The sequence below is a fragment of the Solanum pennellii genome, chromosome 12, assembly GCF_001406875.1.
Source record: "Solanum pennellii chromosome 12, SPENNV200".
In the NCBI taxonomy this organism is placed as follows: Eukaryota; Viridiplantae; Streptophyta; class Magnoliopsida; order Solanales; family Solanaceae; genus Solanum; species Solanum pennellii.
Window position 1 is genome coordinate 2,966,867 of NC_028648.1, and position 24,514 is coordinate 2,991,380.

At 33.6% G+C, this 24,514-nt stretch overlaps 4 protein-coding genes across 5 annotated transcripts; 3 read left to right on the plus strand and 1 right to left on the minus strand.

Annotated features, from left to right (window-relative positions):
• Positions 1-15: 15 nt before the first annotated feature.
• LOC107005897 (polygalacturonase QRT2-like) lies at positions 16-4,822 on the minus strand. The gene is made up of 10 exons (XM_015204545.2): positions 4,751-4,822; positions 4,317-4,454; positions 3,059-3,196; positions 2,695-2,865; positions 2,531-2,557; positions 1,879-2,086; positions 1,704-1,785; positions 1,143-1,251; positions 838-954; positions 16-502 (listed from the first exon to the last, which is right to left on the minus strand). Exons 1-10 carry the CDS (start codon positions 4,778-4,780, stop codon positions 272-274), a joined length of 1,251 nt encoding a protein of 416 aa, XP_015060031.1. The 5' UTR covers positions 4,781-4,822; the 3' UTR covers positions 16-271.
• A 2,804-nt stretch (positions 4,823-7,626) lies between these two features.
• On the plus strand, positions 7,627-11,630 carry LOC107005534. Of its 2 annotated transcripts, XM_027913900.1 has the most exons (5): positions 7,627-8,354; positions 9,174-10,886; positions 11,058-11,118; positions 11,189-11,295; positions 11,383-11,630. In XM_027913900.1, the coding sequence occupies exons 1-2, from the start codon at positions 7,755-7,757 to the stop codon at positions 9,534-9,536; spliced, it is 963 nt and encodes a 320-aa protein (XP_027769701.1). In that variant the 5' UTR covers positions 7,627-7,754; the 3' UTR covers positions 9,537-10,886; positions 11,058-11,118; positions 11,189-11,295; positions 11,383-11,630. The 2 variants fall into 2 exon arrangements, with proteins under 2 accessions (XP_027769701.1, XP_027769700.1); XM_027913899.1 differs by having other exon boundaries at positions 11,189-11,630.
• Positions 11,631-13,796: 2,166 nt separating this feature from the next.
• Positions 13,797-16,939, plus strand: LOC107007683. The gene is made up of 5 exons (XM_015206394.1): positions 13,797-13,975; positions 15,131-15,231; positions 15,668-15,731; positions 16,445-16,541; positions 16,655-16,939. Exons 1-5 carry the CDS (start codon positions 13,918-13,920, stop codon positions 16,731-16,733), a joined length of 399 nt encoding a protein of 132 aa, XP_015061880.1. The 5' UTR covers positions 13,797-13,917; the 3' UTR covers positions 16,734-16,939.
• Positions 16,940-18,075: 1,136 nt separating this feature from the next.
• On the plus strand, positions 18,076-22,018 carry LOC107006746 (putative late blight resistance protein homolog R1B-16). The gene is made up of 4 exons (XM_015205261.2): positions 18,076-18,200; positions 18,302-18,370; positions 18,756-21,483; positions 21,862-22,018. The coding sequence occupies exons 3-4, from the start codon at positions 18,768-18,770 to the stop codon at positions 21,900-21,902; spliced, it is 2,757 nt and encodes a 918-aa protein (XP_015060747.1). The 5' UTR covers positions 18,076-18,200; positions 18,302-18,370; positions 18,756-18,767; the 3' UTR covers positions 21,903-22,018.
• Positions 22,019-24,514: the final 2,496 nt, after the last annotated feature.

Genomic DNA, 24,514 nt, shown 5'->3' on the forward strand with positions numbered 1-24,514 from the left:
CTGTGCACAATCATATCGATAACCACTTGCAAATCTATCTTTTTCCATCAAATATCCAAATGTTACAATAGAGACGACAATTACCAATCACATGTCCAAGCTTATAATCAAGACCAAACAAAAAATTGAAATATACAATAGTTAGTATGTTTGAATGGATCTTGACCATATATACTATACTATAACACTAACAAGTTTCTTCATTTTGTTTCACTTTTCTTCTCCTTTTCAGGTTATGCTCACATCAATGAATTCTGAGAGAAGTAAAATCTCAAACTCCAGAGAGACAAGGACCGGGTTCGATTCCATATTCTTGTCCATTAGCATTCTTACAATAAGCTTTAACTTGTTTTCCTGGTGTTGCTGGTGTTAGTTGTATAAGCTGCATTGTTATATCTGTACATGGCACAGACATGCTGCAGTTTAAATTTATCGCGATATCCGTGATCGACGTTCCGTATATGTTCTGGTAAACAACATTGCTGATTTGCACTCCAGTTCCCTATCATGAAAATGTTAATGATACAGTTGATACATCAACAGAACAGAGAGATACTTACTGCTACAAGATACGTGTCATACATTTATTGATTTGGTGTAAACATAAGTAAGTTTTTATCTATGTTACTCAGACTCTTCAAAATGTTGTTGCATCCGTATCGGATCCTCTAAAACTGCACTATTTTTGGAGGATCCGACACGGATTTTGCCTAAGGGGAAAGATGTCTGAGTAACTGTGATTTTGGAAAATGTACTAGTTGTGTCTGAAACAGTATTGATAATGTATTTCCGTCAGCATTTCTGAAGAGTTGAATATGTAATTCAAGCTGTGTTTACCGTTTCCTTGCAAGCCCCTCGAACATCACAGTAATGCTGGTCAATTATGATGGGGTTCTTGACAGAGTTGAATTGAAGATTCTCAAACGTGACATCTCGGACAAAGCCTCTGCCAACCTATTCACATCATGACATTCGTAAGAAGTTAATAGCCAGAAGCGGATGGAGCATATATACGGTCAACTGAATCCAGCATTATCGACAGGTAATATACATACATAGTGAAATGATCATGTTTGATGTTTCAATAGTATTGTTCTGCTGTTGAGTTCAATTATTTCATACGCTAAGTCTGATTTATATACCTGCCATGTCTTGATACGAGCTCCGTTTGTAGTTCCATAGAAGAAAACATTGTTCACATGAATGTTCGATACTTGAGCAGAATGACCGCCTTTTCCTAAGCTTCCAATACTGAATACAAGCAGAGTCAAAATATGTCATTAGTGTTAAGAAGTTAAAACATACTACTCCCTCTGTCCCAGTTTATTGGTACAGTTCATAATTCGAGAGTTATGTTGCTAAGACTCTTCAAAAATGTTGATGGATGTGTATTAGATCCTTCACGAATAGTGCATTTTGGAGGATTCAACACAGGTGTGGCAACAATTTTGGAGAGTCTAAGCAACGTAGCGCAATAATGGATTCTACTCCTATTTTAACTTACTAAGATCACTTATCTGTCCGTCCTTAACCAAAGGTCTCTAGTTCGAGCCCAGAATAAAGAACTAATGGGTAAAGAGTTCTTACCCCCCCCCCACCCCCCACCCCACCCCACACACACAAAGTTAACCTACTAGCACAAATCTAAATTAGTCAGGCCAGTGGATTGCGGATACAGGATAAAGTAATGTTGAAGAGACAACCTAATACCATGACCTGGTCCACATTGAATGTTGTATATTTGGACATTAGAAGAATAATCTCCAATTGAAATGCAATCATCTCCTGTTAATCACAAAGCTAAATCAAGTCAAAAACATGACAAAATTAAAGTATAACACAAGAAAAATTAAAAAAAAATTGATAAGTGAAGATTACCACTACTAATTTTAGAATTTGTAATGGCCACATTTTGAGAAGCTTGAATGTGAATTCCATCAGTATTTGGACTATTTCCTGGAGATTGAATCATTACATTGTTGACATTGAAACCATTGCATCTCTCTATAAGTATATGAGTTTGCGCGCTGTTTGCAAAGTACATGTTACTGATCGAACTCTGACTGCAAAAAATGAACTTCAACGCCTGTGGAACAAGCGTAGAAACGAGGATTCATATAGCAGACTCCAACTTGTTTGGGACTGAAACGTAGTTGTTGCAATAAGAAGTGAAGAATTTAAGTTAACTTGTTACTCGTTAACAATTTTCTTTACCTTCTCTTTAAATTCTTTCATAGCCATGTTGCTCGGACTCTTACAAACAATGTTGTCGCAATCTTGTCAGATCTTCCAAAAGTAAATTATTTTGGAAGATTTTGGAAGATCAGACAAGCTACTGGGTAACATTTTTGAAACGTCTGAGCAACATAGGTTTTTGGTATGACAGAAGTCATTTAGAACGCAAAACATTCTTTGATTTGCTAATATATGTCATTATTTATCTTTATATGGGAAAATATTTTTCACTCAGCAACCAAACACCGGAAAACATTCTTCATGTAAAATCGACTTATTGTCAAGAAGTACTTACAGTTGGAGCTAATCTTGTGCATCCATCCTGAAAAGTTGAAAAAAAAAATCAATCCATGTCAAAGACCATATAATAGAACTAATATTCGTTTCTATACTGGTGCACACAAGTTGATCCAGACACTACAATTATCGAGAAAGAAAGTTAGTGTATCTATGACATACCAGTTCAGGGTGGTATCTACATGATTGATCCCACCATTCTTTTCCTTGACCATCAATGGTTCCTGAGCCACCAACAACTAGACCGCTAACGTTTCTGAAAGCTAGCCATTGACTCGAGTCTTGCCCGGTCCATACACTAGGTGAGCTCGGTGAAACAAGACTACCGGATACCTACAAGAGCCACGAAAATCCACATATTTCACTTAGGCTAATATTTTTCAAATACGATTTAAGTTATATACACTGATTAGTTTGTTGTAGCGAGTTGTCTACTTTAAGTAATCTGGTTATTTTTAACCGTCAGTGTATAGAAATTAAACTGTTAGGAATATTAAAGAGTGGTTTATGTTTTTTTTTTTCATACCACAAAATAGATGTTCTGTGAATTGCAGGGGCCTATGAGTGTCATAGGGCTAAGTAAAAATATCATATTTGGAGGAATAATCACTTGAGGATATCCAGCTGAGGATGAACATGCATCATTCCATGTATTAAGTAATGCCTGGAAAAAAAATATTAATTCCTTAATTTCTAGAGCAAAAAAAAAATATATATATTTGATATTTAGCGGAAAATAAAGGAACACAAACAAGAAGAATTGATCGAAGGTTTCGGATTCAAGCTCTGTGTATGGAAAAAAATAATCATAGTAGGGAGAAGTTTCGCCCTTAAATAGGCCGGGGCCTCAATGCCGTTAGTGAACATTAGAACTAGGGGTGGTTCATGCAAATCCAGATTAGTCAGGCTCCAATGGAGCTATTGCATACTAAGTGGGGAACAACTAAGAGTGTTAAAATTTCCCTTTTAATAGGCATTATAGATCATGTTTATGGATTAACGAAAATATGCAAATATTTTTTTGCCTTTTCCATTATGAGTTATGGAAGTAGCTCGGACTAGTCGGGGCCCACAACCGAGAGTGTTTTCCTTTTTGTAGACCTTATGCAACACGAATTTAGATTAGTGGGGCCACAATATAGGTATCAGACACTTGGTGGAACACCAACCAAAGAGCACTTCCTTTTCAATAAGCCTTATATATGCAGTGTGAATCTGGATTAGTGGGCGCCACAATATAGGTACCAGACATTTGGTGGGACACAGGGGCGGACCCACCCTACATCATGGGGTGTCGACCGACCTACTTGGTTGAATTTCTTCCTCAGGCGATGCTCGAGTTTGAGTCCCAATAAGGCCGAATTTTTTTATTATTTTTGAGACATATTCAGAAAAAAATTTTTAATATTATAGGGATTCGAACCTTCAACCTCTTATTAGTCATCAAATTAGGTAAAAATAAACTAATTACTCTAGAATATTTAGTACTTAGGATTATATCCATTGAGACTATTATGAATACACTTCAAAATATGAAAACTCATTGAGGAAAATTTAGTAGTTTACTTGACTTACGTTTTAAATAGTTTTTATTTATATAATGATATTATATCAATTATTTACTATTTATTAATTTTCAAACATCGATACCGTTCACTAAATATTCTGCTACGCCATTGGTGGGACACCAACCAGGAACACTTCCTCTTTTAATAAGCCTTATGCGATGTGAATCTGGATCAATCGGGGCAAATAAAGGAACAAATATATAACAATTAACTTACTTGAGAATCATCAGTAATGCCATCAGCAGCAGCTCCATAATCCAGGACATTAAAACTTCCTGGATATCCATATATACTTGCACTATATATTCTTGAATTTGACAAGCCAATTAAAATGAACAAGAGAACCAATGTTTTCTACAAAAAAAAAAGAAAAAGATTATTATTGTTATATTAATTCTAAATGGTTATTTAATAAACGAGAGGGTAAGACAGTTCAGTGCACTAAGCCTCCACCATGTGTCAGGTCCAAAGAAGGGCTAGACCACAAAGACCTATTGAATACAACCTTACTCTGCATTTCTGCAAGAGGCGTTATATTGTTTTCACAGCTTAACCCGGTGACCTCCTAGTTACGTGACAATAATTTTACCAGTAATGCTAAACATAAAATCAAATAAATAGGATGATAAATGAGCTTCAAGAATTCTTACCATAGTATATGAAGAGATAGAGGAACACATTGGAAATTGTTAATTATCTGTGCCATGTCCAAAAATAATAACAACATTAGTTCTTGAAAAAAAGAAAAAAAAAGTTGCATTTCTCAAAATAAAAATAAAAATTGTAGAAATGAGTATAATCTTGGAAAAAGGTATTGATACTTTAGACGTATTATGTGAAAATAAACACTACTAATAAAAAAAATGGTAATGATCTTTTTACAGCTAAATAACAATATCTGTCAGATTATCGAAAAATTTTATTAGTGTTTTTTTAATTGAAAAAAAAAAGTTAGAAGATACATATACACAACTTACAATGGCAAATGTGCTAAGATATGATCTTTGAATGAATATATTTTTTTTAATTTTATAAATGGGAATTTTGCCATTGTGGGAAAAGATTGAAAAGAAAGCAACATAACAAGTTGACAATTTTTATAACAATTTAAGATAAGAATATATGTCAGAAATGGAGTACAAATTAAGTTTGATTTTTAGTTAAAATTTGTCATTCTAAGAATGCAAAGCCAACACTTTATTTATAAGTTGAAGAAAAAAATGGAAAATTTAATGAGGATTATAATACTCATCCAAAAAATGTACAAATTTCATACGTCTAAATTATAAATTTGTCATAAGTTGAAACGATCTAAAATGGGTTATAATGTAATGTTGACTATCTATTAAACTTAACTAGTAATTTGAAAGTAATTAAATAGAAAGAGGTGCAAAAAAGCACAATCATTTCATTTTTTTTTTTAAAAAAATGTATTTATTTTTATTAATGCATTATTATATACTATGGAGGGTTGTGATTGGACATTGAGGAGGTAAATAAAAAATTTTATTTAATTTTTAAATGGCTTAGACTTGTATGATAAGCAATTGTTCCTTCAAAGGTTTAAAAATGTTTTCCTACTAATATTATTTTATTTTACTCCTTTAATCCCCTTTCTAGTTTTGTCATTTTTACTATTAATGAAATCGATTGAAATTAAATCTAGCACAAAAAAAAAAAATAGTTAACGATTAATTTTCGTTTTTTGTAGTTTTGATGAATAAAGTTATTTAGTATCGATTGTTAACGAAAATATACTGTAAAATTAATCAATATGTTTATAAGTTAGTTAGAACACTGCGATTCATTAAAATTTTTTTTATCAATTTTTAATATTATTAATATTAATACTATGTCACTTCCCTTTTTGGATTTGTCTCCACGTGGCTGGCCCTTAAATGATGTTTATTTTGGGCTGGGCCCATTAAGGTATAATGTGGATTCATGGGCTTTGCATTTTTGGATTATGGGCTAAAACCAATGTGGGCCGAGCTTTTTATATTTGTTGGATCTTGGGCCATATAGGTTTGGCCCAAGTGCATAATTGACAATTTTTGGACCTTATTTAAGTTGCAAACTAATAAGTTTATAAATTAAATTTGACTACTTCAATTAAAAAAAATAAATTAAAAAATCACGTATAAAAATTGTAATTTTATGTAAAGTTTGATATATTGTTTGTAGAAGGAAATTATCAGAAATATGGCTTGTCTAANCAGGAGTAAATCAAAGGTTTAAAAGAAATTCTCTTCTCATTAGTGATTCTGTAAATGTGAGAGTCATAGTAAAAAATTTTGCTACAAAATTGTGGAATATCCTCCTGATTTCAAGTCTAAAAGGAAGGTTCAAGGTGTTCCTTGAGGATACAACAATTCTAGTACAGGTGGTGTTCCTTCAGGGTATGACAATTCTAGTCCAGTCTAGACTCATTTTTCTTATGGCTTGAAACTAATGTGTATGAAGCAGGATGGGATCTGAATTCTAGCTACTAGTGAGCATGGAAGAGTTGATAGTAATAATACTCCTAAAATAGCAAATAAAGCAGAAATGGATGTGAAACAATTACTGAAGGGTTGTACATTCACAAAAGAACAATATAATCATATTCTTAGAGGTCTCACAGAATCAAGGCACTGCAATATCTAAGAGCAATATTACTTTCGCTACTCACACTGTAGGTAAATCCTTGTTTGTTTTTTAGAATAATGTAGTGTGGGTTGTAGATTCTGGTGGACAAATCACATGGTTTCTCAAATGTTGTTGACACCCAATTTTGACCCTCGCTATATGAATTAATCAACGAGCTTCTCGACTTTAAACAACAAAATAATTAGATCGTAAAGTTTTAATATATATATATATATATATATATATATATATGAAATTAAAATTAATTTTTCTGAATGTTAAACTATCGATTTCCATCTCCGTCTGCTTCTCTTGTACTATTTACTTATTTAAAATTCAATTTTCATACTTGAAATTTAAGGTCGACTTTCTTCGACGTGTAACAAACACATCAAGTGTGATTCATAAGTTTGGATGGTGTTATAATCTACTCCATCAAAACTTGTATAACGTTTTTCGATAAATTTTAATTCAAGCATTATATTTTAATTAACAGTAATTTCGAAACACTCTATTGTACATTAACTAAGAAAAAGAAAAACCAAATCGAAGAGGGTTAGTTTTTACTTTTAAAAAAGTTACATATATGAATTATCAGTTAAATATTTTTAAAAAAACTAATTATAGAACAAGTAAAAATGAAGGTATTTTAGTTATTAATTATTATATAGATGCTTTATTTTACTTATTTTCAAACTCAATACACATTACAAAAAAAGAGCCAAATGTATCCACATGATTTTCTTTTTAGATTAGAAGAAATTATAATTATAATAGCAAAATTCTGTAATTTAAATATTTTTAAAGTGATAAAATGTAACTAATTTAATTATATATATCAATAGCAACATTAATAAAATATAAATTATTAAAATCTATTATATTTAGTGAAATATTTTACTGTCACATTAAATCCTCTTCTTCTTCAACAGTGTTCAAAGTTCAAATCACACTTCTAAAAGTTTCACTTCAATTCAAGATCCAATCTTTTTTCTCAAATTTCTTCAAAAAAAACTGAGTTTTTCAATGGCAAATTCATGGAGAAGAAACCAACAAATCAAGATCTTCACCCCCAAGAATCTCCTTCTCTTTTTCTTCACTTCTCTTCTCCTCCTTATCTTCCTCTATCTCACATCACAAACCCAACCCCACAATCCAAAACCCCTCAAATCCATTAAAAATCCAATCTTTAATCTCCCCTTAAAGCCATTTGATTGTTATAATTCACCTCAAGCTTACCCTGTTATAGCTAGTGTAGTTGAAGGTGTGAAATACCCTTTTCTTTTTTCACTTTCAGATTTTGGAAATTTGCCTGAAAAACCTCATAAGAATATTCAGAGGGTACTTAAAGGAAAACCCTTTAGAAAGCCTGATATATCTGTGACTGTGCAAGAATTGTTGGAAAAGATGAAGGGTAAAAATGGGATTTTTTTGGATGTTGGAGCTAATGTAGGAATGGCTACTTTTGCTGCTGCTGTAATGGGGTTTAAAGTTTTGGCCTTTGAACCTGTTTTTGAGAATTTGCAGAAAATTTGTGAAGGTATTTACTTTAATAGAGTTGGAGAGTTAGTTGAGGTTTATGAAGCAGCTGTCTCTGATCATAATGGGAATATTACCTTTCACAAGGTAGTTTTCAATTCAATTTGGTGTATATAAGTATTTGGAGTTCATATTATTGATCTTGTAGTTACTTGTCCTTCGTTTTCTATTACTATCTGTTGTTTCTTGTATTGTATTGTGTGTTTTGTTTTAGTTTTCGTTCTGTTACTATTGCTATTTTGTTATTATATGTTGTTTCTTGTACTTCCGTTACTTTTTTTCTTGGACTGTTTGGACTGTTTTTTGCTTGTCTTTGGTTTTTTTTTGATAGTATAACTAGTTTGCTAAATAGAATTTGTGTAAATCAGACATATCATAGTTATAGAACTGACCTTTATGCGATAACAATCATTGATTAACTGGACTGAATTGATTAAGTTATATGAAATCATGAGTAGTTTTTTCGTTGTTCGTATTGTTCTTTATCATTTTAGAGCTACACGAAATTAAATTTTGAATGATGCTGTTTTTCTTGGTTTTTGTTTAGCAGTTATGTTCCTAGCTTGGTTATTTATGCAAAATATTTGATAATATTACTAATTTGCTAAATAGCAATCCTGTTACTTGGATATAATGTAGCTAGGTCTTGACTTTTACCATTAACATTCCTCAATTTACTTGTCCGAACTTGTATTTTCTTTTCTATTTTGGAGTTATGTGAGAGATGAAAATTCAAATGACACGATTTTGAATGAGATAAATAAATGACACTCTCATTCAATGACTTTGAAAAGGGAAGTTCAAAAAAATCAAGAGATAACGGCTTGTGTTCAGATTTATTTATTATGTTATTTGTTGTTTTGTTGGCTACCCGCTAAATTTCTTCTGTACATGTATTGTTTCTAGTTGGTTGGTAGACTTGACAATAGTGCAGTATCTGCCACCGGTGCCAAGTTGGCTTTTAAGTCAAATGAAGAGATTGAAGTTCAAGTAAAAACTATTCCTCTTGATGAGGTTATCCAAGAAACGGAGCGTGTACTACTGATAAAGATAGATGTTCAAGGTTGGGAGTATCATGTACTTAAGGGAGCATCAAAGTTATTGTCAAGGAAGAAAGGTGAAGCACCTTACCTGATCTACGAGGAAGATGAGCGATTGTTGCAAGCCAGCAATAGCAGCGCTAAGGAAATCCGGGAGTTTCTACAGAGTGTGGGTTACAACCATTGCACTCAACATGGTACAGATGCACACTGCACAAAAACAGATTGAGAAGGTTATCATCTACAAATAATCTTCTGCTACAACTCTGGAAGGAGCATCAATTCTTAAAAATTTTAAAATATCTGCTATACACCGATTTAAACAATCAACTATCATGTTTTTTTCGGTGCTATAAGCTTAGAATGATTGGTATAGAACAAAACCTGATGCGACAGTTGTTCAAAGTCGAACTCTACTTTTTTTAGTTCGTATGAATTGGAAGGCTGACTGATACCATGTTGAGGGGATTATGACAATGCTAACTTTGCTGATAGGTTTGTGGTTGGGTAAATCAGAGATGAAAAGAGAAGGTAGGAAAATTGATTTGTCTGTTTGATGACTTTTAGACAGTGGCAGGATGTTTTCTCCCACTTCTTGCTTTTTGGTTACCCCATATGTAATGTGTGCACAGGCTATTTATAATACTTTTTTTTGTAGAGGTTGTTGCTTTGATCTGTGTTGTTCTCTTTGTTTCCATTGGTGAACTTGTTGATCATTAAGTACACGTAATATACTCCCTCCGTTCCATTTTACTTGTCCATTTTACCAGAGTTTTATTACTTTTTATTCTCGTACTACCTTTAGTATTAAATAATTACATAAAGTAGTACTAGTAGTCAAATATAGAGTTTGAAAGCATCATTAACGAGGTTAGTTTAGTATAGCACATCTCTAATTAAAGCTTTCTTATGGGGGTCAAATAATATGAAACGGATGGAGTAATTCCGTTAATGACTTCAATTTCGTGTATGGATGATGTCATGGTTTCATGGAGCTTTCCTCCTACCAACTATCTCCTTTTCTGTTTTCAGACTTCTTTGAAACTGTGTGAATGATGCTCCATAAGTATGCAGGTCAAATTACATTAATGATCCTGAGAAAAAGTTGATTAGTTGGTGTTTCAAGATAAACTTTCATTAATAGCATCTTTTCTACTTTTACTTGTTTGTTTAATGAGGTCAAATTTGTTGTTAGGTGAAACCTCTTAAACTCTTAATTGCTTTTCTCCATCTGCTTTGTGACATTAATTCACCTTTACTTCTCTATTATGAGTGGCTACTGTGTCACATGGAACTATCAGTTACATTTGATGTTGCTTGGATTCTCCGATCTTTCCGTACCCGTGTCGGATTCTCTGCAAATGTATTGTTTTTAAAGGATCCGACATGCAACCAATGACATTTTTGAAGAGTCTGAGCAACATAGGCTACGTTCAGTCTGTAAAAGAGGAAGAAAGACAGTGTGATTGAGGCTTCTACACGGAGCCTGTACATTATTATTTTTTGAGAACCATGATGTCCAAGCCTACTTGCACAAATTTCGATGAATTCCACAGGCTCCCACCAACACAAATACCAGGTAACTCTATCTACCGAGCTAAAGAGTTTTTACATTTTCGTAAGTTACTAGCTCATTAGTTGGATAGAACACAGAGAGAAAATACAGCATTGTAAGGAACTCAAGGACGCGCATTAGAAGGTAAGAACATAGATTCTGTCCTCATTATTAAGAACAGACATGTTTGTCCAGGGAATGGATTCGTGCAGCACTTGGTTATCTGAAGCCACGAACAAAATTGACAAGTTTCAAGGTAAAACTCGTGGTTGAAACAATTTGAGGTAAGCTATAAAACTCAATACTAACAGTTGATCGTTTCCCAGAATCTTGCAATGCAGTTGTTCAAGTGCTATAAAGTGCCTCAACCACTGGTGCAAGTTAACACCGTAAGCACGTACTATCAGGGATAGATTTTTTAGTCGTTAGAGAGGTAATGTGCTCAAAAAAGTCGATCATGGCCTCTGTATCATAAGTCTGTACATCTCTGGGTGCTGAATTTGAAACCTCATGATCTCAGGTCAAGGCTTCATTGTCATCGACATTCCCCTTTCCCCTCAGTGGTAGTAGCCTCGTCCTCTTGACTTTGATATGTCTCGAAAACTACAACAGATGGTGGATCACTTTTTGCTTATAAAGGACTAATACATCTCATATGTATGAAAAAGGAAGTAATCTGTTAGCAGAATCTTAAAGCTGTTGAGTTCAGCCCTGTGTGTGTAACCTGCAGAATCTTCAATTTGTCTACAATGATGTCTCAACATTGAACTCTTGCTACTTTCTCCTAGCCATTTCCACTTACAGCCAAAACCTTTAACGCGGTGTCTAGATTAGCTTGCACACTCCGACTTATCCACCAGGTACCTTCCAACTCCCATCAGCACAGATACCGAGTAATTATTCACTCAATTGGCAGATTAGCATGTCAAAAGAGATGTAAACTTAGTTGATCAAGAGGATATTAACTCTATGTGCAACTCCAATGAGACCTTAGAATCTCATATTTCAATTCATCTACGGAAGTAGCAAACTTGCAACACGTGATATGTAGGTTAGACATACGTCAGCAGAACTCTGCCATGAACTAAAAAAAAAGGTCTAATATTGAAAATGATTGAATGGTGGATATAATAATCATTCATCGAGTTTCAAATCGTATGTTAGCTGACATTATGAGATTTCTCGATTATCGAGGGTAAATAAATAAACAAACAGAACATGAAAGAGAATGTACATTGATAAATTACATCTAAGTAAATTACCTTTTTTTACAATGTCTTGGAAAAATGTTTGCCTTGTGATTTTGACCATGAAAATTACTTGTTCCAAAATTTCATTGCTTCACCATAGCTGAATACAATTACTTTTTTTTTTTTTCATGTTTTATTTGTAAATATCAGTCAAAATACATTAATGAGCTTCACAAGAAACTGTCTTTTTAAGTTCTCACTTGTGACTCAAATAAGACAACCTTCAAGTTCCAAGAAGTACTTTTAGATACATGCAAAAATTAGTGGGAAGAAGTGCACTTTTATTGATGACAAACACTCATTGTTTCGTATAATAATAAGCTCAGTATAATCTCATAAGCAAAATTTGAAAAAAAGTTAAGTATATCTAGATTTTATTTCTACCTTATGAATTTAAAGAGATTATACTCGACTAACACTAAGAAAGCAAACTGTAAGACTTGTTTTACTTGTGTTATTTCAAGACTAGTTAAAATAGATGAATCAATAAAGGGGTCGAATCGTTTGGTCGTGAATAAGTTATTTCAAAATTAATTATTTTTGAATTACTTATTTTGGGATAACTTATCTCATTATTACGGTATAAAATTTAGATGTGTATCTAATATTTTAAGATGATAGGTTCATTACTACGAAAAGATGGATCGAAGATATAAATTTGATCGATTTAACGTTTAGGTTTTTATCACTAAAAATAATTGAAATTTTAAATTAAAGGTTTAAAATTATTTTTATCTATCCAAACTAATTAGAGAGGTGTTACCCAATTTTAAAAAGAAAAATAAAATAATCAAATTTCTAACTTCACTTAGAGAGGTGCATCCAATTATAATCGCACGGCACGATACTTCAAATATGGGTTCACATATCTATATTTAAATATTTGTTAAAAAATATAACACTACTATGCATGATTTCAGGAGCAGAGCATAGGTTCATCCGAACCTGGTGACCCCCTCCTGAATACGCCTTTGGTATAAATGGCGAGATAAATTATTCCAAACATGACAACCAAACAAGACACCAAAATTTTATCCAAGACTAGTTATTCTCATCTCTCACACCAACGACCTGTGTGTTTAGCACGAAGAAAAATATATATTCTTAAAAATTAAGTTGATTCTTTTACTTATTTTTAATATTTAATAAATAAACAAAAATATATATATATTATTCTAAAAAATTTATATTTAATCTAAAATCATATATATTTATATTTCTTGTCAAAATATAACTCAGTTGAAACCATAAAAAATGTTGCATCCTTATTTATTATATATATGACCTTCCCCATTAAAGAGGTTTCATCTTTATTTATTGTGATTTAATATTTTTTTTCTATCATATTAATTTCTCTTCATATTTATGTATTTAATATTTCTTTTCATTATATTAATTTCTCTTCATAAATATTAAATAAAAATAAAGGTGAAATCAAATATTTTTTCATCTCGAATTGTTTATTATGTTTTTCTTTTGCAACTAGGATAAAAAATATAAAATATGTACTCAATTATATTAAATCATTATTTTTAGCAAAAGACAATATGAAATATTTTGATTTAATTATTTTCATTAAATCATAAGCACGATAACTAAAATAACAACGGAGTCAAGATATTTTATACAACTAGGATGAAGGTTATATCAGTCATTTCCTTTTAGATATTTAGAACAAGGTGAAACCAAAAAAAGGAATGAGCCTTATCTAGTAACCTGAGGTTACATGTTTTTGTTAAAACCAACACAATTTTGGCAAATTCTCTGATTAAATTCAAAAAAAGAAGTGAAATTCAACTGTTTTAATGGCAAATTCTCTGTGTTTCACCCCTTTAGCTTCATTGAACTCTTTCAATAAACCAGGTACATATATGTATAATCTATTTCTCTTTGTTCTTGTAGCTATTTTTATGCCTTTTTTGGTTTATGGGGGTTTGTGTTTTTAGTCAATTACTTGATGTTTAGGCCTTTTTTATGGCTTCTTGGTTCAATTTTGTTTGTGGGTCTGCAAACATTATATGTTTGATATTAAAGATTCAATTTTTTTTCTACTAACATGAGTGATAAGCACCCTGTTGTACTTAATTGAAGGTTTTGGTTCGAGCTTGGGGTATGAAGTAACTCTTTTATACCCAATTTGGGACTTTGCAGTATGAATGCAGTAGTCGTGCTTCAATGTGAATATCGAAGACTTAGTGAGAACCAATAAAAAAGATTCAATTTTTAAAACAAATTTGAGAATTGAGAACCTTTTCAGAAACAACTAATTAGCTTCTTTTATATATTTTCCAAGTTCTATTTGTTCTCTACTTTTGCTTAGTGGTAACTATGTTTTATTGTCAATTCTTGATGTCTATGGCTTTTCATGTTTTCTTGGTTGAGTTTTGTTTGTGGGTCTGCAACTATGTTTTGAACATAATGTGTTTGGTTTTAAAGATTCAATTTTTTTTACCAACAAGGGGTGCCATGGAATGGTAAGAGTTCTTTCATACTTTTTCGAGGCCTCTTGGGTTCGAGCGCGAGGTATGGAGTTATCTTTGTTAGGGAGCATTTTATTTTCAAAGTGGGACTTCCCGATGCGAATTAGGATTTAGTCGGGCCAAACAGTGGTACATGACACCGGATGTGAACAACAATATACTCAGTGTAGTTCACAAAGTGGGGGATGGGAACAAAAAAAGATTCGATATTTTTAATTTGAAAACCTTTTTAGAAACAACGAAATTCATTGCCTTAACGGAAAACTCTCTTATGTTTCACACCTCTAGCTTCCTTTAACGCTGTCAATAAACCAGGTATAATTCCAGTTTCTATTTATTCTTGTACTCTTTTCCGCATTTTTGCTTAACGGGTCGTTATATATTTTGTCAATTACTTGTTGCATAGGCCTTTTCATGCTTTCTTAGGTCATTTTTTGTTTGAGTCTACAACTGTGTGTAAAATGTAAACGTGTTTGGTATTAAAGATCCAATCTTTTTCAGAACCTTTTATGTAGTTGTGATTTTATATACTTGTCAGGTTTAATTAATCGAAATGGGAATTGCGCTGGAAGAAAGATTCAATTGATCAAAGATGTTACCTTCAACTCCAAGAGTAACTTAAGAGTCGTAGAAGTGAAGGTAATATTGGACTTCCATGGATAGATATTAGTGGAAAGTTACAATTAAATTTGCTCAATCAATAAGCAATGGCTACATCCAAGTAAAAATTTACGGAAATCTGACATAATATGTGGTAGCATCTGCATCAATCATCATATTCAATTCATCACTCTATTTTATGAAAACGGGATCAAGCAGCATAATTTCATTCGCAACGAGGATCTCTTTGCCGTTTCTAATTTGTTATAAATCAAATAGGGAAGTTCGTAAAGATGAAAATCCTAAGCTTATTGCTACCTGTTATCACAAGGGCTTACTTGAGTTCTGTAGAAACTTCAGTTTGCTCCAGAAATTTCATTTCGCCTCTTTTATGATCTGACTGTACCATATTTTCGTCTATTTCGTTGAGTTAGCTGTATTATTCCAGAGATTGACACTATACTCTTTTTTTTAGGCCGCTGACAGTGATAAAGAAACAAAAGTAAAGAGCATAGTCTGCCAAAAGTGTGATGGAAATGGTAAGTGATTGATGCATATTTGGTGGATTTTGAATTCTCACTCGTCTTTTATGATAAGGTTCAACGGACTTCTCTCGACAGACACGCTCATATATTTGTGAATTCCAAGTGACTAATAAAGTATTTCTTCATATTGTAATTGTGGCTTTGTTCATGTTCATTGCATTGTAGCAATGGAAATGATATTCAATGATCAGTTAGCATGTAACTGTTGCATCAGGTTCAATGAATTCTCATGAGGGGAGCGGTATTTTCCGGAGATTAATTTTTGACTAGATCTTAGTGAGACAACTGTTACATGTTAATCAACATAGTATTTCTTTTGCTTGGATTTCTTTACTTAAAATGATTATATGTATCAAGTAGTAGTTTGCCTTTTGATGTAGACCGCTCAATCGGAGTACACATCTTTTACGAACTTATCTCAAATTATTCATCAAAGTTATGTGAAAATTACGGTGTGTCTGAGTGAAAAGTGTCTAGTTCCTATACTTCTGCTAATGCTGCAGTCTTACTGGTTCTTCACCGTGGTGTTACATGCTTATATTTGCTATTACAGTTCTTTTTCTTGCTTATACTCGTTATAATACCAAATTTCCGACTCATCAGAAGTAGATATCCATTCATAATGCTTACATAGACCTGAAATAATCCAATTTCAACTTGGATTTAGTTCACAATGTTCTGTTTCTTATACACTGTATCGCTCTCAGGTGCAGTGGCGTGCTCACAATGTAAAGGCGCTGGGGTTAACTCCGTCGATCATTTCAACGGACGGTTTAAAGCCGGTGGACTATGTTGGCTGTGCAGGTACTTGTACTATCACTTGTGCCTTTTGGTTTCATATTGGTATTCAGTTCCTAAGTAAGTTAACAAAAATGCTGCAATGCCATGTTTTCATGTTTGCACTTCTGTTAATGCAGAGGTAAAAAAGATATATTATGTGGTGATTGCAATGGTGCTGGATTTCTTGGTGGATTTATGAGTACGTTTGATGAGTAGACTTCAGATGCACTGGTCTCGGGTAGACTCGGAGACAGGTAGAGGCAGGTTCAGAGGCAGATCCAGAATTTAAACTTTATGAGTTCAGTTTCTATAATTCTCCGTATTGAACTCATTGTACTTATGAAATTATGATTTCATAATTTGATATTTGTTAAAACTTTACCTTCCCTTTCACATATATTTATTCATGATTCGTGTAAAAAGTACTGAGTTCAGTTGAACCTGTAGCCATTGACGCCGAGAAAAGCACAAGGGCTTCATTTTGAGAACAAGCACATGGAAAGACTATTTGTATAACCAAATATGCACAAAAAAAAATGTCAAATCAGCCATGGATGATAGTTAAAGCAAGAAACATCCTCCCAACGTTCTAATTTGCCAACAACATACTCGATGTAATTTAACATACTCGATGTAATTTCACTAAAGAAGGTATATTGTCACTTTTTTAAGAAGAAATGTACACTCAACAATGGAGAGAGTGACACCTGTACACTTCCACCGGCGTTGGATGTCCTGCCGGAGAGCAACTCCCATATCCGGCTGTATCTCTCTCCGATGCTCATTCTCCACCACCGGCGAACAACTTTTGAAAGCAATAGAAACCATTAGTAAAGAACTTTTGGAAGAAGTGAAAGGTTTTTAGAAAGGGTATTTGTATGTCAATTGGATAACCATGTTTACTCTGAGTTCACGTAGTTTCTTATTCTTCAATGTGTATTACCTTATGTAACCTTATACACGTTACGTTGTTTGACTGAACTTGTTATCCTTGCGTCCATCACTTGTGAGATAACACTGGGTATGTTGTTGTACCTTTTGTGTTTCTTTCGACATTAGCTAAGGAGTTCAATAGCAGAAGGATTGAAGTTGAAGGCTTATTTCATCATAGTTGATACTGTTTAAACTTTAAATTTTCCATTACATTACTATGTTTTAGCTTTATTATGTGGCTTTCAAGGAGATGTAATTTTCTCTAACTTTTTTTTTTTTTTTAAGTCAAGAGTCTATCGGAAACAGCCTCTGTAACTTTGAGTTAGGGGTAAAGTCTCTGTACGCTCTACATGGGGCTATACTGGTTCATGTTGTTGTTTCAGTTAAAATATTACATTTTGTTCTTGCTAAATGAGCCATGTACTATGGAGTAAATACATGTATTCCTTTGTTAAACGTTCAGCGAAAATTTTCAAGTAATTTTACATATACTACTAGTTTTTGGGAACGTGCGTTACACGTTTCTGTCAAACCATAATATATAAATTTTTGTAATATTCTATATTTGGTTTCTAATTTCTTGATTGACACACTTCCCTAGGTGGAATTATTGGAGTTGTCACCTCTCTATAAAGTCAACTCTTGTTATTCCATATCTCTATAAAGTCAACTCTTTTGTTTTTACATCTTTATATAAACTTAGTTGGTAATTTTGATTGCAGACAACATTTCAACTTTTCGCCATTACAGGTATGCCATATCTCCAATCTATTTTCTCGCAAATTCAGAATTTGAAGTTTATCGTACATAATCTTAAGTTAATATACAACAATGTTTAACTTGGTTGATAGGTAAATTTTTTGTCATTGAGTCGCGAGTCTATTGAAAACAACCTCTCTACTTCACTTCTGAGATAAAAGGTAAGATCTGCGTACACTCTACCCTACTCAGATTTCACTCTGTGGGACTACACTGTATATGTTGTTTCGTGAACTTGTAGGTTGTACTCTAGATCCGCTCTTACTATTTGATTGAACTTGAAAAATAAAAGAAAAATGAATTTTCATAGCTATGTATAATCCTCTTCCAAGGTAGTGATACCAATCCACTTTGTTACTAACCTATGTTGCTCGGATCTTTCAAAAATATAGTTGGTTCAGCACTAAATTTTTTAGGATCTACGTACACTTTATTCTCCTTAGACCTCACTTTGTGGGATTACACCGTGTATGTTGTTGTTGTTGTTGTTCTTTTCACAACTTCGCAAATCGTGTTATATTAACACTATTGTCCTATAACTTGCAGCTTTTAAGTCCAATGGCCTATGCAAGTATAGCATCTCTTATAAGAACAATGGAACTGCTGTTGACGTCCGATTCACCAATGTTATCCCTTACTTTTGACCTCAGAGAAGAAATCATAGAGCTGCATAAAAAAGTCTGTTCTATAGAAGCATTTCTCAAGAACTCTGAGAAACAAATCCATAATCATATGGCAATGACAGAGCTGGAAGCGCGGATAAAAGGATTTGCTAATGTCGCGGAAGACAAAATTGAATTTGGACTAAGAGAAGCAATGATAACAGAAAATGAAATGCAGAGAGGAAAAGCACATGAGGAACTTCGTGAGAGCTTGCAACGAGTAGCAAAGGACATTGACTGTGTTCAAAAAGAGTCGAAAAAGATTCAACACCATAAAGGTAACCAAGCATCGACGTTGTCCTTGTTACAAGATACAAGTAGCTCGGAAATATTACCTAATCTGGATGTTTCGAACAATATGGTGGGACGTGATAAAGAAAAGAAAAGGATGCTTGAAGAACTCAGAGGAGGCTCTAAAGATGAACTAAAAGTCATCCCAATTGTTGGGATGGGTGGCATTGGTAAGACAACTTTAGCGAAACAAGTCTTCAACCATCCTTCGATTCAGTCTCGTTTTGATGTTCGTGCTTGGGCTACTATATCTAAAGAATACAATGTGAAAGAAATTCTGCTAAGTCTTCTTCAATCGATAATCAATATCGATGACAAAGTCTACAGCAGAGATGAGGCAGAGCTAGCAGACCTACTACAGAAAAAATTGAAATGTAGGAGGTATCTTATTGTCATAGACGACGTATGGTGCTATAAAGCATGGGATGACACAAGACAATGTTTTCCAATTGATAATAATGGAAGTCGAATATTGTTGACTACCCGTCATACTGAGGTAGCTATTTATGCTAGCTCAAGTAATCTTCTTTTGAAGATGAATCTCATGAACACAGATGAGAGTTGGAACCTTTTTAAGAGCAAGGCGTTTGCAAATGAAAGCTTCACACCTGAACTAGAGACCATAGGGGAGAAAATTGCAAGCAAATGTCAAGGGTTACCACTAACGATTGTCGTGGTCGCTGGTCTTCTCTCCAAATCAAAGAGAACAAAGGAAGAATGGGAGAATGTTGCTGAGAATATTAAGTCATTTGTAACGAAAGATCCTGATGAACAATGTCTACGCGTGCTCGGATTGAGTTACAACTACTTGCCTAATGAATTAAAAGCATGCCTTCTGTATTTTGGAATATTTCCCGAAGACAGTGAAATTTCAGTGAAGAGATTGGTGAGATTATGGATTGCGGAGGGGTTCTTGAAGCTGGAGGGTGACTTGGAAGAAGAGGCTAAAAACCGTTTGCAGGATCTCGTGGATAGATGTTTAGTTTTAGTTAGCCAAAGAAGTGCAGATGGAAGAAATATCAAGACATGTAGGATTCATGATCTGGTCCATGAGTTATGCTTGAGAGAAGCACAAAGCCAAAACTTTTTGTTTATCAGAAATGATAAAACAGAATCCGTTCCTCGAGTGGGATATCGATGGATTAGCATACAAGGAAGGCAACAAACTGGTGTTGATGTTCAGAATGAGCATGGTTATAGGTCCCTTGCACATAAACATTGCTTCTGGTTGATTAGGATGCCTACCGATGATGATAATAGTCCCTTGAGAAGAATTCGATCGATTTTCCTGTTTGCTGCACCTTCTCTCAGTAATAACTCAAATTTAGAGCTTGGTCATTTGAATTTAATCAGAGTCTTGGACTTGACTTCAGTTAACTTCTCAAGTTTTCCCCTACAGATACTTAGTCTCTTTTTGTTGAGGTATCTATCCTTTTCGACTCGTAACTCTTTTGGCATACCTCGAGGACTTCGCAAATTGTTGAATCTACAAACATTCATCGTTCGAGGGCCAGTTAGCTCATTTATAAAGTTCCCGGAACTAATCTGGGAAACAACAGAATTAAGGCACCTGAAACTCAGGAACTTTTATTTGCCAGATCCTCCAAGTTCATCCATTGATGGAGAGAGAAACTTGTTTTGGTCGAACATACAGTCCGTTTCAGGATTGATCCCTTATTGCTGCACTAAGAAGATCCTTTCAAGGTTTCAAAACATTAAGAAATTATGTATTCGGGGGCACGTTTATGACTATAGAGTGCACGAAGAAGATATGGACCTCCGTCATCTTGTTGATCTGCATCATCTAGAAACATTGAGTATTAAAGTTGATCGTTATCAGGTAAGTCACTGGAGTTCAAGATTCCATAAGTTGCCTGTTTACGTACCAAGTGCAATACATTTTCCAACAAAGTTGAAGAAGTTAAAACTGGTTGGAACTCGTCTATCATGGGAGGAGTTGAACATCGTAGGCCAATGGCCTAATCTTGAGGTGTTGAAGCTGAAACCAAATGCTTGTCGTGGCCTAAAATGGCGTCCAATTGAAGGAGGATTTCCGCGATTGAAGTTTTTGTTAATTGAAGGTACAAATCTGACACGTTGGAAAGCCACAAATGATCATTTCCCTGCTCTTGAGCATCTAGTGATCAGACATTGCTTTCATTTGGTGAAGATCCCTATTGAATTCGCAGATATTTACTCACTACAGCTAATCGAGTTACAGAACTGTAAAGCAAAACTCGTGGCTTCTACTATGCGTATTCAAGAAGAGCAAGAATCCCTAGGAAGCAAAGCTGTGGATGTTCGTTCTTACAACGATCTAGGTTAGTACAATAATTGCCTTTGAAACTTTAAACAATCTTGAAGTTTATATATTAAAAAGTTAGATGGTCAAAAACACTCCTAAAGTATCCCCATTTTTCAAGTTTCATACCTGAACACACATCTTAACTATCTGTAGTTCCCTTTTCCTATTTGAAACATCCCCATCATTCAAGTAGAGAAACGGGAACAATCGATAGTTGATGATAGTTCAGGTAGGAAACTCACACACCTGATGGTTCAGATATGAGTTTTGAAAAACCGATTACTTAAAGTGTGTTTTTGACCCTTCCGTCTATACTAGACATGAACCAAAAATCGATTCAACTTTGCGTGTATCAAACATATAGTTGACCCTTTATGTTTTCTTTTTGCTACAGCTGAATGTGAACTAAATGGAACTGATTCTGATTCAGACTGATGTTAGCTGAGGAATGAAGACTGAGTTAGCTAAGGATTGAAGACTCTTAGACTTTTAATTTGTTTATCTTACTCTATTATTGGAGTTTATCATTTATATTACTAAAGTTTTAGTAATCTCTAGCCTCAAGGATCTGGTTCAATTATACACCTCAAAATGAAATAGCAATTATAAATTCAACAAAGGTTAGGGTTAGTTACTCATACAATAACTCATGATATAAGAAGAAAATGCTGCCAAAAACACCCCTTCATGTCGAGTTACGTATATATGGTTAGGCATAATATATAAATATGTCCTTTGACTTGGCTTCATTTCACATTTTTGCCGTCCAATTTTGGGTGTGTACAAACAGACATTTAAACTTATACAAAGTTGAGGAAAAATGCATAAGTACCCCTAAATCAATGCTTGAAATTTCAGAGACACACTTATACTATACTAAGGTCTTACTACCCCAAACTTATTGTGTAAATAATTTTCTACTCATTCTCGACCTACGTGGCACTATCTTCTAGCTCAACGCGTGCTGACAGTTTTTTCAAGTTATCTAGTTGATAGTATTACGTATGTCGAAAAGGGATAGAAAATTATTAATAAAATAAGTTCGGGGTAATCGGACCTTAGTATAATATAAGTGTGTCTCTGAAATTTTGGGCATAGGTTGGGGGATACTTATGCATTTTTCCCAGAGTTGAACAAATAGACATACACGTCCTACATGACCATTTGTGTCCTACGTGTATTATGTCACATAGGACAAGAAAAGTGTGAATTACATGAGAATTTTCCTCGGGATCAGTATGTAAATCCGTAGGATACTTATTTTCGTGCAAATTTTCATACTAATCCCCTGGAAATTGCCCATGTAATTCATAGTTTTCTTGTAGTCTACTTATTTAACATTATACAAGTTTAAGTGTCTACTTGTACATATCAAAATTAGAGGACATTTATAAAATGAGACCAAGTTAACGGACATATTTATTTATTACAGTCGTATAGTTATATGAATGTCCAACATATATAAACTATAGTTATTAAAAAGGAAAAAGACATAAAGTCACCATTGAAGTTGTCTCGAATTTTCAAAAAAATACCTTAACTTTGCAACCGTCCTGTTACCCCACTAAACAATTTTGAACAGTTTATATCTATTCAACATTGTTTATTAAGGTAATAGGACAGACGCAAAATTAAAATATCTTTATAAAAATTCGGAACAACTTCGATAATGAATTCATATCTTTTTTTTATTAAAAATAATGGAACATTTATAAAAGAATATGGCGCAATGTGGGGGCTGGACCCCAAAACATTAATTTTGAAGCTTTAGAATCCAACAAACGTTAATAAATGTCAACTAATTTACTATTTCCATTTTTCTTCATCACACTTCCCTAGTTGTAACTTATTGGACTTGTCAGTTAGCCCATTTCTTTGACATTATATTATTATTATTAGTAGTATTATTATTATTATTATATAATTATAATTTTTTTTTTTTTTTATATATATAGCTTATATTTGGTAACTAATTGACACTATTTCACTTTTCAGCTATTAGAGGTATGTCATTTTCTTTGCATTTTTGTATGATCTCTAATCTTGATTCTTATATTGTTAATCTCATATTATACACTTCTTTTCTTACCTATTTTGCTCGGATCATTTAAAAATGTTGTCGGTTGTGTGTTGGAAGAATTCGATGTAGGTGCGACAATATTTTTGGAGGATAAAAAGAACAATGTAAGTTAGAGAAGATGTAGGATATGATAAATAGGATTATTGTTAAGAGACTCAAAAGGCTATAGGAATTGTAGCTCATTAAAATCTTGAAGATTATTATGACTTATCAAACCATATTTATTATCTTGTTCGATTGAACTTGTCGGTTCTGCGTTGGTTATAACTAGGTTTGAGAACCTTCTCTAATAGATTCCTTTTACCAAGTCATCACCGACAATCAGCTCTTATTCCCTTGGTGTCAAAGGGCGAGTTCCGTTCTTGTCTTGCCCAAAAACTTTCTTTATTCTCATTAGAAAGACTCTCCCGCAGCAAGGTTTTACACATTGCCAGTCGCTTTCTTTATCTCGCTTAGTTGCCTGGGATAGGTTGGGCTGGGCGTAGGGATGGCAATGGGGCGGGGCGGGTTGAGCTTAACCCATGAAATTTTTAATCCGCCCCTCATGAACCTGCGCTGCAATGATTTATTTATTTTTTTGATATTTTCTTTTTCTAGTCAAGTTTGATACTAAAACTAAAATTCATAAAAATAAATTCATTTTTTCATTAAGTGTATTAGTTTGACACATAATGACTTAAAATTTTATTTTTTTACAGATCAACTATCAAACATGTAAGAAATTGTATTATTTTAGTAGCTTTAAACAAATTATCTTAATAAATAATGTTCTATTGACTCTTATGAATTGTAACATGTAGAAAGTTAAAATTAAGTTTAAATCCACATCACATATATCCGCAACCCGCCCGGCCCAGCCCCACACAACCTTAAACCCGCCCCGCCTAGCATAGCCTTAAACCCGCATCCTCCCCGCCCCACACAAACTTAAACCCGCTCCGCCCGGCATAGCCTTAAACCCGCATCT